This window comes from Lolium rigidum, chromosome 5 (assembly GCF_022539505.1).
Source record: "Lolium rigidum isolate FL_2022 chromosome 5, APGP_CSIRO_Lrig_0.1, whole genome shotgun sequence".
NCBI classification, from domain to species: Eukaryota; Viridiplantae; Streptophyta; class Magnoliopsida; order Poales; family Poaceae; genus Lolium; species Lolium rigidum.
Genome location: NC_061512.1, coordinates 245,056,960 through 245,071,246, shown reverse-complemented (window position 1 = coordinate 245,071,246; position 14,287 = coordinate 245,056,960). Strand labels below are relative to the sequence as shown.

Here is a 14,287-nt window from a genome sequence, read left to right as displayed (position 1 = left end):
AAATCGTCGAAAGCCTCCGATGTTTCCTCTTGATTTTCGATAGCATAAATCTGATGATATTTTGTACTCGGATCTATGTTGGGTTTGGTGACATCATTGTTGAGATTGATGAAGACCTTGCCCACTGTGATAGATTTGTCGATGAAGTCGTAACTGTCGACATCGCTTGAGCCATCGCTTATATATGAGTCCGCAGATGACTCAAACGATGTGTCGCTGAAGATCTTGGCGAGTTTCTCTCTTGCTCTGGTGCTGACGTAACGTGTTCCGAAGTTTCTTCTTCTCCTGACTCGGTTGACGATGCATAGCTTGAAAAATCGGAATCGACCGCCGACGATCCCGACGAAATCGGAATTTCGACACGATACGATCCTTCCTTTTCGACGCGGAAGTGAAACCTTCCGAACGTCATCTCCATGGGCTCCGCCAGATACGCATATGCATCCAAACGGGAGGGTGGGTGAGGAACAAAATCGACAAGACCAGCAGCGATCTGTTTACCTCGGTCCATTGTGTTGCTTCCGGTTGACGATGTCGAAGATCTTGAACGTGCCATCGAGATCAGATCCTTACGCCTCTAATCCCCACAGACGGCGCCAATTGACAAGGGATCAACTTGTCAATGCCTACGGATTATAGGCTAGGGTTTAGTTAGAAGTAGAGGGCAAGTAGATCTCGAAGGTTTCAGCTGAAAAGTACTCGACGATTACGAAAACTAGGGTTTGTGAACAATGATTCGATGATCTCTTCGTCCCTCGACTCCCCCTTTATATAAGAGGCGGAGCCGAGGGTTTCGTTTTGTACAAGTTACAGAGTTCGGGACGGTTTCCAACTCATCCGCCAGATTACAAACAATACTTCCTATTACAACTCTACTTTCCTTAATATATCTTGGGCTCCCGAATCTTCTTATTCTTCGGATAGTGGGCCTTCAGTAAACCCCGGGTACTATTTCCGGCAGGCCCATTTGGGATGCCTATGTCAGTCGGCCTCCTCGCGGCGCCAGCGGGCTCTGGCCTCCGCGGCGGACACGGCCGCCACCTGAGCGACGACCGCCTCCTACTCCTCCTCGTCGTGGACGTAGTCCTCGGTGGACACGACCGTCGTAGCCGGCTGCGCGACGACAACCATCTCCGCCTCTTCCACTTCCTCCTCCTCCTCCGACACTTCGTCTTCCTCCTCCGACTCTTCGTCCTCCTCCTACGACTCGGACAAAGGGGGGCACCGCGAACCGCCGGAGGAGGACCCCTCGCCATATTGCCCCTCGCCTCCGAGCGCGTACCTTGCGAGCTTCCCCGGGGGCGTGAGCCCCCTGTTGGTCCACCGGCGGGTGCTGCGCTTGCGCGTGCCCTTCTAGCGGACCCATTTCCGCCGCTCCGCCTCGGTGCGGAATACGGGCGGACGCGGTGGCGAGTCCCCGCCGTCCAAGCGCCCTCCTCCCCTAGCGGAGCTACCGCGGCTAGCCATGCGGACCTCTACGGGCGGTGATGCGGCGGAGGGGCGACGGCAATTGCTCGTCGGGGCTGGCGGACCTAGTCGGCGGAGCGGCGGCAGCGGCGGAGGGGAGTAGGGTTTGCGAACCGAACTCCCCTCTGCGAACCCTTTTAATAGGGGCCGTGCGGGGAGTTTCTCGGCCCCTGAACTTCCGATTCGGGCCGGCCCATGTATTCAGGCGCTGATCTACTCGCGTTTCGGTCCGAACGCATAAATCCGCCCGAAAAATTCGGTTCCGGGATTTACGGGCTTTGTTAGAGATGGTCTTATAGCAATAACGAGCTAAGAGCATGTCTAACAGGCCCCTTATTTCTCTGCCCCGTATAACGCTATTTTTTCGCCCCGTATCCCAAAAGTGCGTCTTGCTCAACCATTCCGTCTAGCAGACCCCGTATTTGGCCCTGTATTTTTAAAAATTAAAACCCCGGGAATAAGAAACCATAGTTATTCTTCATTGATCATACATTGGATCATACATATACATAGCGATCCTAGCTACTCGAGGATGATGTATGGCACGAAATCAACGATGGCGGCAGCCTCCTCCTCCGCCCTGGCGGCAGCCTCCTCCTCCGCCCGGCGGCGGCCTCCTTCGCCTGGAATTCAGCCACGGCGGCGACGGCCGCCGCCTCTTCCTCTGCCTCCGCCCGCGCCTTCTCGGCGGCCTCCACCTCCGACTCGGCCAACGCCCGCGGTAATGCCGCGTCCTCCTCGCCGGCCTCCGCTTCCTCCTCGCCGGCCTCCGCTTCCTCCTCGCCTCCGCCTCCTCCGCCGCCGGTGCTGCCGATGCGCACAGCCCATGCCGCCTTCGCCGCGCGATCACGCTCCCACTCCGCGCGCCACGCCTCGGGTCGGCGCCGCTCATAGGCTTGAGCGGCGGATCCTGTCGGTACCACCGCCCACCGGCCGCGAAGTCCCGGAGCTTCTCCGGCATGTAGTACGCGCCGGCGTACTTGCAGGCCGCACGACGGCTACCCGCGGCGGAGCGCTTGCACTTCAAGCGCCACGCGTCCACCACGTTGTCCGGCGAGCGGGATCGCTTCGATCCGCTCGCCGGAGAGGCGCTCACCGCGGCCGCGGGCGTCCATGCCGGAGCTGGGGTCGAATGCGGCGCGGGGGAGAAAGTAATTGCTCGCCGGAGCAGGGTGGAGGCGGCGGCGGCGCACGGCGGAGCTAGGGTAGCGAGTGAGGGGTTAACCCCTCACTCGCACCTGCGGCCGATATAAATAGTGGGCGGAGGGGCCGATTTCCTGGGCCCCGTATTCCGCCGAAACGGGGCGGCCCGAATACGGGGCCTGCTAGACGGCCCAAACCGCGCCTGCCCCGTATGTCGCCGGAATTTTACGGGGTGGGCGGGTTATAAGGGGCCTGTTAGACCTGCTCTAAGCGTGTGGTCCTACCCTTCCATGGAGAAAGTTGCAGATATAAACTATCACAAAAAGAGAGTTCTTGAGCTAGACAGGTAGTAAGCTGAATAAGGAACATACTTTGACTTGGCCGGAGATACTACCCTCGCCACTGAAGATCCTACTGTTTTCTGCAGGGTCCTGATGGTTCGACAGTCGCATCGGCTTTGGCAGACCAAACGCTGTGCTTACAGAAACTTTCTTCTTCAAAGAAGGTTGTCGACGGCAGTGTTCTGTCATTCAAGAGGCTGCAAATTAAATGATAGAGTAGCACGAAGGGGTGGGGGTCTGGGGGAAATATTCGGCAACGAAGACACTTCAAAGGGTTCTGAATATTGGCAGTACGAAGCTTGGCAAGTTGGTCTTTCATGTTGATTATTATCAGCAGGAAAAGAAGCTTAAACTTTTTCTTGCTCAAAAACAACTTCACGTCTTGACACTTACTGTACATAAAATGTTCTTTCAGTGTCCAGTATGCGTAGTGGTTCCATTCATTCATTTGTAAGTAAGGAAAACAATAACATACACATGTAATTACCCTGTAAGTGTGACATGTCTGTAAAGCCTGGATCTGGATAGAAAGAGGAATATAAGCCTGTGTAGGTGCAACTTGCTGACACCATCTGTAAGAACACTCAAGCATCACGACACAGAGTATTTCTGGATTCTTGTTTCCATTGAACAGTTGAAACACCTTGCGGATGATCATTGCACATGAAGGATAGGGTGGATGACTTAACGCCATGCTTATGGAAACTTTGCCCTTCAAAGAAGGTTACCGATGATGATGACGGTGTTCTGTCACTCAAGAGGATGCAAATTAGATGACACAGCAACCTGAAGGAGTGGGATGTGTATTCGGCAACGAAAACACTTCAAAGTGTTCTGAATATTGCCAGTGTGAAGCTTGGCAATTTGGTCTTTCATGTTGATTATCAGCAGTAAGAGAAGCTGAAAGTTTTAATTGCTCAAAACCATCTCCACATCTCGCCACTTACTGTTAATTTTACATACCAAGTTCTTGCAGTGTTCAGAAAGCGTAATATAGTTGCATTCATTTGTGAATAAGAAAAATTAACCTACTATAGTCTGTAGTTGTCTTGTAAGCATATCATGCTTGTAAAGCCTGTATAGAAAGAACAGTAAACGCCTAATTGTGTAACATGCTGATAACTTTTTCCCGCAAACAAGAACGAATGATGATAACATTTGTAAGAACAGTACTCAAGCAACATGTCACAACTAATTTTTGGATTCTCTTGTTTCTATTGAACACTTCACAAATAATAATCTTATTCAGCCTGCGTGATCATCACTGTATCAGTATTCTCATTTTCTTTTGACATTCGATCCCATCTAGGAAATGTGACATTTGTACACATGTAACATGACTCGCTTTCTTCCGATCCGAATATTACAAAAGGCAAAAACTTGTATATACACCTATGGTATTATCTATTTGTTCATTTACTGAGAACGAACAGCACACTCAGATGCAGCATTGGGTCCCCCGTCCTGCTCAGCTCCCATCATGACTCTTCCTTCGCCTCCCTGTCAATTGGCAACTCTCTGATAAGTTGCGGTTCTGAAAAACATATGTTCGTTCAATCAGGATATATAATAGTTTCATATACACTACAAGAGAGTGGATCATGTTACTTATGCTGTTCACTCTGATTTACAGCATATCCATCCAAGTCACTCATACTGTACTATTACATGTACTATTGCAGTTACTTATGTATGCCAGAATTAGCACCATGAACGTGCATAGGTGGGTGTCTTACCATTAGAGCCTCTGTTCCATAGTACCTCGGAGTCAATTGTGGTGAGATTTTGATCATCAAGCCTCTTCCATGTCTTGATAGACTTCACTCCTTGCCACTCACCGCTCTCTGTCTTCTCAAGCTGCACAGACACCACCCTTGTTCTCCTTGACCACCCTGCCTTCCCATACGCATGGTAACCAAACCCACCAGCGTAGCACAGCTGAATGCCAGTGAGCTTCCCACAGAAATCATTTACGTGATCATGTCCTATAAAGGCGGCCTTCACATCTCCAGCTTCCACCATGGTGGTAAAAAAGCCGGAGTTGATCCATGGTGAGCTGATACCCTCCTGCTTTACTCCAGTGAAACTGGATGCCGTAAAGCTATTGAACTCCGGCAATGGGATGTGGAAGTAAGCAAGGCTCGGTGCTGGTTCCTTCTGTGTGGGCTGTTCACTGGTATATTTTTTCTGCATTTTATTAGAAGTTCCATTATTCCAGCATAATAGAATAGGTCCATAGGTAGAAACCAAAATGTGCCTATCGTACAGGAATTAGTGTCATCACCTAACATTTTGGTAGTTCTATCTTTCTACATATAATCCGAGTCAGCAAAGCATTTAGAAAACACCACATGGGACATGTTGTAATAAGCAAAAAAAAAAAAACAGCACTTGGAAACCACTAGTTCTGGGAAGCGAACTATGCACCAGCAGACACATACATCATCTATTTTGAATTAGCATGAATTTCCGTACTCGAGATTTCACCATAATCAGCGATTGCAGAATATGTGGCAAGCATGGGTTACTTTCAAGTTTCAGTTAGTTTGCTTAACTCAGTTGAGTGTTTCGCCAGAGCATTGTTCCGACATTGAAAAAGATGGCCCAAAGAGAAAAGCAACAATAAATTCGCAAGCAAACATGGTACAAAAAAAATCGTTCACCTGGAGATTTGCAGATGTTTGTCGGAACCAAGCTTGCTGTGAATCCTTGATCCAACCATAACCGGGGATCCACCATACGGTAGAGTAGTCACCACTGTCGAGGAAATAAAGGTTGAGCACCGATTTGTTAGCCAGCAGGGTTCCTTCAACCCCACCAACTTCCAGATTGTAATTTCCGTAGCCGTCGATCTCTACTCCTTCTGGATTGAAGCGTGAAAGGGTGTTCTTCATTCCTACAAGGTGGCGCATCACACCTTCTCGCGACAGCGTGCCCTCCTGGTCATGGTTACCGAGGATAGCAGCCCAAGGGAGTTTCATGGCAATGGCTGGAGCAATCGCCGCTTCCATCGACTTGGCCGCGTCGGTTGAGTCCGCGCCGAAAATGTTATCACCTGCCCAGGGAACACCGAAGATAAAACTTTACTGGCCTGCTCCGATTTAAAGCAAATGTATCAATGCACAATTACCATGGCTGACTGCAAATGTGCTGTCCAACAATTTTACGTTTCCTATGGTAGCACAGTCTAAAAACAAATTCATCACAATGCTGTTTTTGTCCAGCACAGTTGTGTGTGCGCATACATATGCATGTCACTGTTTCTAAAGATATAAAATAAAAATCGTTTTGCTAAAATTGCAGCATTGGTAACATTTGCAGGGTAAACAAGAACAGTATCCTAGGCATGACAAGCATGTCCTACTTCTTTGTCCTGGGGCCTAGACCTTGACAATTTGTTTCCTTCTCGATTTTAAAGTTTGTATTTTCTTATATTAGATAAAACATAGAGGGTTTCTTTACAAATTACCCCATTCTAAGTAAGCTCGATGAGTCACTGCATTACCATAGTGAAAAAATCCCTACGGTCTAGATTTTCTATTTATTTTTAAACCAGCGAGACCTCTCAAGTGCTTTCGGCGAGCAAATATGTTTGTAGAGTAGTAAATGAATATTATATGTGGATTTGAGATTCAGTTGCTCCATTCTGCAAGAAGCACTTAATTTTTGTAGGCAATTTCCCCCCATATTGCCGTCTTTTGGACCAATGGATGAACTCAACTGGGGCTTTATTGATTGAGTGATTGGGCGTGACCAAAATTACCCAACCTGGTCTGAAGAACGAGCTGCACTGAAAGTGTAGAAACAATCTGAGGGGAAGTGTAGAAACCAAAGCCTGCCATTTCATTTCTAAACAGTTTAATTGGAAATTGGGAGAATTGGTGACATCGACTAATCAGTAGACAGTAGTTAATCAATAACAGAGCATGGAGGATCGGGGGAGAAGATGGGCGGGGACGGGGTGAAGAAGGGGTGTCGAACCTGTGAAGACGACGAGGTCCGGGTCCTCGGCGCGGAGGACGCGGTAGAGGAAGGCGGTGGTGTTGAGGTCGGAGCAGCCGCGCTGCTGCGCCGGGAGCACGTCCTCGCACGGGGTGCTCTGGCCATCCCCGTAGTGCATGTCCGCCACCTGCAGCACCTTGAACGTGCCGCCCTCCCGCCGGAACCGCAGGCCCCCGCTGCCGCCGTCACCATCGCCGTACACCGGCGCCGCCGCGAGGAAGAGGAGGAGGAGGAGGATCAGCGGCGGCAGAGAGCACCGGATGCGGAGGCGGGCCATGGTCGACGAGGGTTCGGGGTTTGGAGTTTGGAGTTTGGAGTGGAGCGAGAAATCCAAATCCGGGGCTCCGGGGTGACGGCTGTGGTGGTTTATAGTTGGATCATCCAACTTGGATGATTTGGCTTGTGTGTGCCAGTTCGCTTGCGGGACCGGTGAAGCGGCGGGAATGGCGAGAAGGCAGGGGCGGCGAATCGACGGCGATATGGAGGATCCCGGCCGGCGACTTTTCTTTTATATATATGGTCCGGCATGCCGGGGAATATTCAGCTGGGATACCGTGCGTGCGTCGAATGCGTTGGTTGCGCGCGCGCGAGGGACGCCGCAGCTTATTCCATCCTGCCGTCGCATATTCGGTTTTGCTCTTTTTTTACTTATGTTTTCCATGTTAGATTTGATACTAACACCATCTTCACCGACGCGTTTCAAATATAGACGTCGGCAGTGGCCGCACTATTGGGGCATCGGCACCTGCTCCCCAATTTGGAAAGTGGTTGCGCACACCGACGATCCAACAAAAAACCTTTAAAAAGAAAGTTATTTTTTTATTGGTATAGAAATATTACATAGGTTTCATTTGAGACAGAAAAATATTACATCGGCTTTGTTTTACATAATTGTAACATTTGAAAAATCGATGAAACCTATACTAAAGGCTGGTGATGGCCCGCGCCTTCTTCGCTGCAAAGAAATAACACCCAGTTACCCAAATTAGGGGACCTATTCATCGCTGCAGAGGAATAACATACAGAAGCCTAACCTAGTAGCTTCAATTGGCCATTGCCATTTTTGCTGCAAATAAAGAACATCCTGAAACCTACTCATCGGCGTTGCCGTCGTTGCTGCGGTCATTGTGGTAGTGCCTAAAACACGAAGTGTCGTCAAACACCTTCACCCTCAGCTCAACGTCGCCTTCCCACTTGAAGTTCACCAAGCAGGCGACCTCGAGGCTGTGGGTTAGGGTTAGGATGTGGGTTAGGGTTAGGGTTAGGTTGTGGGCGTGGGAAAACCTATCTCAGCTAGTGTGGAGGAGCATGTGGCCCTTCCCCATCGAACAAAACCTCGACAGGCCACCGGCATAAGCAGCAGCTCGCATCCCGCAAGTGCACGCTAGCCGGATCCTGGCCGACGAGATATTGCACTAATTTCTCCGGGATCCTTTTACCCAAAGGGTCCTTCCTGATGAGGAGGATGAACTCGAAGAACCTAGGGAAGCAGTCCGGCGACGACGAGCGTTCTGGGGGTAGGGGTCTTGCACCCCGGCCTCTGCCTCGGCGGCCGTGACCGCCACCGTGATCGCGGCATGTAGAACCGACCATGGAGCGCTTGGGGAGATGGTGGGCGGCGAGCGGGCGGCGCTAGGGTTTATGTGAGGAGGAGTTGGTGCCCCAAGCACCCCGTTATACCAGAGGCAGGTGCGGGGGCGGTGGTGCGCAATTGTTGCTTAGCAGGAGCTAGGCGAAGGTAGGTGGGCAGGGACGCCATTAATCTCCGGCACAAATGGCTGTCATTACTTAGGGTTACACTGTTATCACCGGATTTTGGCCAAATCAGGAGATGGGCCGTAATTGAGATGGGCTTGGAGGATATACATGTGGAGCGTCTCTGAAGCGGCCTTGCACGAGAGTTTGGGCTAGATTGCCCGTGTATCTGTATATTATAGTAGATTGCATCTTAGTTTAGAATTAAGAGATAGAGTTTAGCTCGTACACGGTTAGGTGTATTCCAAAGATAGAAAGTCTACGGACTATAAATATGTACCTAGGGTTATTGAGAAAGGAGGACGATCACGTTCACAACAAACCAATCTAGGCGCATCGCCACCCCTTGTTTCGAGGGTTTCTCCCGGGTAAGCAACATGCTACCTAGATCGCATCTTATCTTAGGCAGCATCAGTTTATTCGTTCTTGGTGTTGCTCGTGCTGAAGCCCTTTTGATGGCGAGCAACACCCTTATCTTAGATGTTTTGGGGCTTACGTTGATGTTTTTACGATATGCTTGTTTAGCTACGCTGCCCCTCTATATCTAGCTGCCCTTACACCTATCTTAGGTGTAAGGGCGGCATCTTGCTTAATCTTTGTTTAGTAGATCCGATCTGTTATAGTCGTTCCTTGTTCTACAAGGATTAGTTTGATATCTGTATGGTTAGGCCTTACAAACGGGTTGAACGATCCGGTAGTGCGTAAGGTGTGGTTTATTAAGCCCTAAAGGGATTGTTCCGGGGATCAACTTCATGTTGGTTTTTAGGCCTCGTTAGGGCTGGTTTTCCATCATCTTACGTATCCGCTAGGCTCAATTACGCGTAGGATGTTCCGGTTATGCGGTGAAAACCCTAGACTATCGTAGATTAGCTTAGCTTGATATTGATAAAGCATGATCCCCGTGTCATTGTAAATCTAACGTGAACCATGGGGCAATCGGCTCTTTGAGCCGATCCACAGAACAACCTAAGAGCCGATCGGGGCTCGTATTTAATGTTTACGTGTTTGCCATGCAGGAAACTAAACGAAGCAATCCATCACCTTCCTGACCAGGTATAGGTCAGGTGGCACGCCCTCGCAACCGCCAGGACGTGCGCCAGAGGCATTGCGGGCCGTCGCCCGAGGGACCAGGATCCACCAGCAGTCCTGGGAGCCTCCCGGCTCTACGGTGTTGCCCGTCGCTGCTCGCCGGTGGGTTTCTGACAGCAACACATTCTGGCACACCCGGTGGGACAACTCTACAGCAACTACGTCGACATCTGCAGCAACCATGTCTAAGTCTGCGGATGAGGTGGTGGGCGAACCAGTCACGTACGCAGATCTGCCCGAAGAGCACAAGAAGAAGTATGATGAGATGAAAGCCATCTTGGAAGCCGATCTCATCGGCTCTTTCACGAAGACCCGTTCACATGGCATCAGGTGGAAAGGGTTCTCCCCCGAAGGTGCTTGATACGTCCAATTTGCATCACTATTTTATATCATAATTTGCTGTTATTCATTGATATATTTCATATTTGGAGATGATACTTATGTTATTTCATCTATTTTGCATGTTTCATGATTATTGGAGGATCGCGCACCGGAGCCAGGATTCTGCTGGAAAAAGCACCGTCGGAATGCAATATTTCGGAAGATCAACAGTTGAAGGAAATTATACGAAAATTCCTATTTTTCCAGATGACCAAGGGAGCCAGAAGGGGGAGCTGAGAAGGGCCGCCATGGGCCCCCCCACAGGCCGGCGCGGGCCCTGCCCTGGCCGCGCCGCCCTGTGAGGAGGGGGCCCACAACCCCTCTCGCCTCCTTTTCTTCGCGTATGCCTTCGTCCCGAAAACCTAAACCAGAAGGGGTACGTCGCATAGAGCCACAGCCGCCTCTGCGGGGCGGAGAACACCAGAGAGAAAAGAGCTCTCCGGCAGGCTGGAATCCGCCGGGAAATTCCCTCCCGGAGGGGGAAATCGACGCCATCGTCACCGTCATCAAGCTGGACATCATCTCCATCACCATCACCATCATCTTCATCATCATCACCGCCGTCTCCACCGCTGCACCTCGTCACCGCTGTAGCAATTTGGGTTTGATCTTGATTGTTTGATAGGGAAACTCTCCCGGTGTTGATTTCTACTTGTTATTGATGCTATTGAGTGAAACCGTTGAACCAAGGTTTATGTTCAGATTGTTATTCATTATCATATCACCTCTGATCATGTTCCATATGATGTCTCGTGAGTAGTTCGTTTAGTTCTTGAGGACATGGGTGAAGTCTAAATGTTAGTAGTGAAGTATGGTTGAGTAATATTCAATGTTATGATATTTAAGTTGTGGTGTTATTCTTCTAGTGGTGTCGTGTGAACGTCGACTACATGACACTTCACCTTTATGGGCCTAGGGGAATGCATCTTGTACTCGTTTGCCAATTGCGGGGTTGCCGGAGTGACGAAACCCGAGCCCCCGTTGGTATATCGATGCGGGAGGGATCGCGAGGATCTCGAGTTTAAGGCTGTGGTTAGATTTATCTTAATTACTTTCTTGTAGTTGCGGATGCTTGCAAGGGGTATAATCACAAGTATGTATTAGTCCTAGGAAGGGCGGTACATTAGCATAGGTTCACCCACACAACACTTATCAAAACAATGAAGATTAATTAGCCGTATGAAGCGAAAGCACTAGACTAAAATCCCGTGTGTCCTCGAGAACGTTTGGTCATTATAAGTAAACAAACCGGCTTGTCCTTTGTGCTAAAAAGGATTGGGCCACTCGCTGCAATTATTACTCTCGCTGTTTACTTACTCGTACTTTATTCATCTGTTACATTAAAACCCCCTGAATACTTGTCTGTGAGCATTTACAGTGAATCCTTCATCGAAACTGCTTGTCAACACCTTCTGCTCCTCGTTGGGATCGGCATTCTTACTTATCGAAGATACTTGCGATACACCCCCTATACTTGTGGGTCATCAAGACTATTTTCTGGCGCCGTTGCCGGGGAGTGAAGCGCTATTGGTAAGTGGAATTGGTAAGGGAGATTTCTACTGTTTGTGCTGATTTTATTTCTGCCTGCTGCTATAATTCATTATGGAGAGATCTTCTCTTGAGTGTTTATTTGGGAAATCTACTACTACTGCAAAGGTAGTGGATGAGGCGCCAGGTAAGGAAGAAATACCATACAAAATACCTATGAAAATTATTGAACGTGTAGTGGGTAACCGTTATACAGGGGATGGAACTGTCCACCCTGGAGATCATTTATTGTTCTTACATGAATTATGCGGTTTATTCAAGTGTGCAGGTATTGCTATGGATGAAGTGAGGAAGAAACTATTCTCTCGTATCGCTGTCCGGTAAAGCGGCGCATTGGTATAAATTACTCGGATAATGGGGATTCTCTTGAATGGAATGATATTGTGCCCCGGTTTTATTCTAAGTTCTATCCTCCAAGTGAGATTCACAAAGATCGGAATCGCATATATAATTTTTGGCCTCATGAAGGAGAGAGTATTGCCCAAGCTTGGGGGAGATTGAAGTCTTTAATGCTCAAATGCCCCATTCATGAGCTTCCTGGTAATATTATTATTGATAATTTCTATGCAAGACTTTCTTTTCAAGACAAGACCTTGCTGGATACTTCTTGTTCCGGATCATTTACACGCAACAAGGAAGAGTTTAAAAGGGACCTTCTTAATCGGATCCAAGAAAATACTCGAAGGATGGGAGAACGACAAGGATAGAGAATCGAGTATAAATTATGATTATAAATGCATTGAAGCTTTTATGGATACTCGATAAATTTCGTAATATGAGTGCTACTTATGGTCTTGATTCTCAAGTTGCTGCAAATCTTTATAAGGCTTTTGCTTCTCATTATGAATTGCCTAAGAAGAACTTTGATAAGTATCATGAACCGTATAAAGATAAAATTGATTCATCTATAAATAAATGTGTTGTAGTTGAAACTGTTGATCATGTTATTCCTGAAGCTTATATTGAAAAAACTCCTTTCCTCGCTAAAATGAAGGAGTACTCTGTCATAAATAGTGCGGTTCATAAAAGTGAAAAGAAACCTATAGAACCTGAAGAACAAATAAAAGTTGAACTCTCTTGTTGCAATTGTTAAAGATCTTGTGACTGAAAATGTGGAAGATGGTCATATTATTTTCTCTGAAGATGCTTCTAATATTGTTTCGCATCCTAATAAGTCTAGGAAAGCTAGTGTTCCTATGCTATCTGTTAGAATTGGTGATCATTGTTATTATGGTTTATGTGATATTGGTGCAAGTATTAGTGCTATTCCTTATGAGCTTTACACGGAGATTATGCACGAAATTGGTTCTTGTGAACTTGAAGATATTGATGTGGTTATTCGCCGGCTAATAGAGAAACTATCTCTCCAATTGGTATTATTCGAGATGTGGAAGTTCTATGTGGTAAGATTAAATATCCTGCTGACTTTTTGGTACTTGGTTCTGCTGCTAGTAAATATTGTCCTATCATTTTTGGTAGACCTTTTCTAAATACTTGTGGAGCTATTCTAAATTTCAAAGCCTCTTACTAATCTTCTTCAAAAAGATGTACCTTTTGTTTTTGATGATGATTGTAAGGAAGCTTTTGAAACTCTAAAGAAAGCCTTAACAACTGCTCCTATAGTTGAACCTCCGATTGGAACTTACCATTTGAAATTATGTGTGATGCTAGTGATTTTGCTGTGGGCGCTGTTCTTGGACAGCGAGTAGATAAAAAGCTGAATGTTATTCATTATGCTAGTAAAACTCTTGATGCTGCTCAAAGAAATTATGCTACAACTGAAAAAGAACTGTTAGTTGTAGTCTTTGCTTGTGATAAGTTTAGATCTTATATTGTTGATTCAAAAGTTACAATTCATACTGATCATGCTGCAATTAGATATCTTATGACAAAGAAAGATGCTAAGCCAAGGCCTATTAGATGGGTACTTCTTTTGCAAGAATTTGATTTACATATTGTAGATAGGAAAGGTGCTGATAATCCTGTTGCTGATAATTTGTCTAGATTGGAAAATATTGCTTATGATCCTGTTCCTGTTAATGATAGTTTTCCAAATGAACAATTGGCTGTAATAAAGGTGAGCTCGCGAGAGCAGTCCTTGGTATGCTGATTATGCTAACTTTATTGTTTCCAAGTACTTGCCTCCAACCTTTTCACTTCAGCAAAGGAGGAAATTCTTTTATGACTTGAGGCATTATTTTTGGGATGACCCACACTTATATAAAGAAGGAGTGGATGGTATTCTGCGAAGGTGTGTTCCCGAATATGAACAACAAGAGATATTGAGTAAGTTTCATGGTAGTGCTTATGGAGGACATCACGCCGGAGATAGAACCGCGCAAAAGGTTCTACAATTAGGTTTTTATTGGCCAACTCTCTTCAAAGATGCAAGGAAGTTTATTTTATCTTGTGATGAATGTCAAAGGGTTGGTAATATCTCCAGACGCAATGAAATGCCTGATGCGTGTAGTTGACACGTCCGTTGGGAACCCCAAGAGGAAGGTGTGATGCGCACAGCGGCAAGTTTCCCTCAGTAAGAAACCAAGGTTTAATCGAACCAG

General features: G+C 47.4%; 1 protein-coding gene across 2 annotated transcripts; it reads right to left on the bottom strand.

Moving 5' to 3' along the window:
- Nucleotides 1–4,210: 4,210 nt before the first annotated feature.
- LOC124658340 (probable inactive purple acid phosphatase 29) lies at nt 4,211–7,230 on the bottom strand. 2 transcript variants are annotated; one of them, XM_047196694.1, is made up of 4 exons: nt 6,933–7,230; nt 5,615–6,006; nt 4,688–5,138; nt 4,211–4,485 (listed from the first exon to the last, which is right to left on the bottom strand). In XM_047196694.1, the coding sequence occupies exons 1-4, from the start codon at nt 7,228–7,230 to the stop codon at nt 4,430–4,432; spliced, it is 1,197 nt and encodes a 398-aa protein (XP_047052650.1). In that variant the 3' UTR covers nt 4,211–4,429. The 2 variants fall into 2 exon arrangements, with proteins under 2 accessions (XP_047052650.1, XP_047052651.1); XM_047196695.1 differs by having other exon boundaries at nt 4,420–4,451.
- Between the last annotated feature and the right edge of the window lie 7,057 nt (nt 7,231–14,287).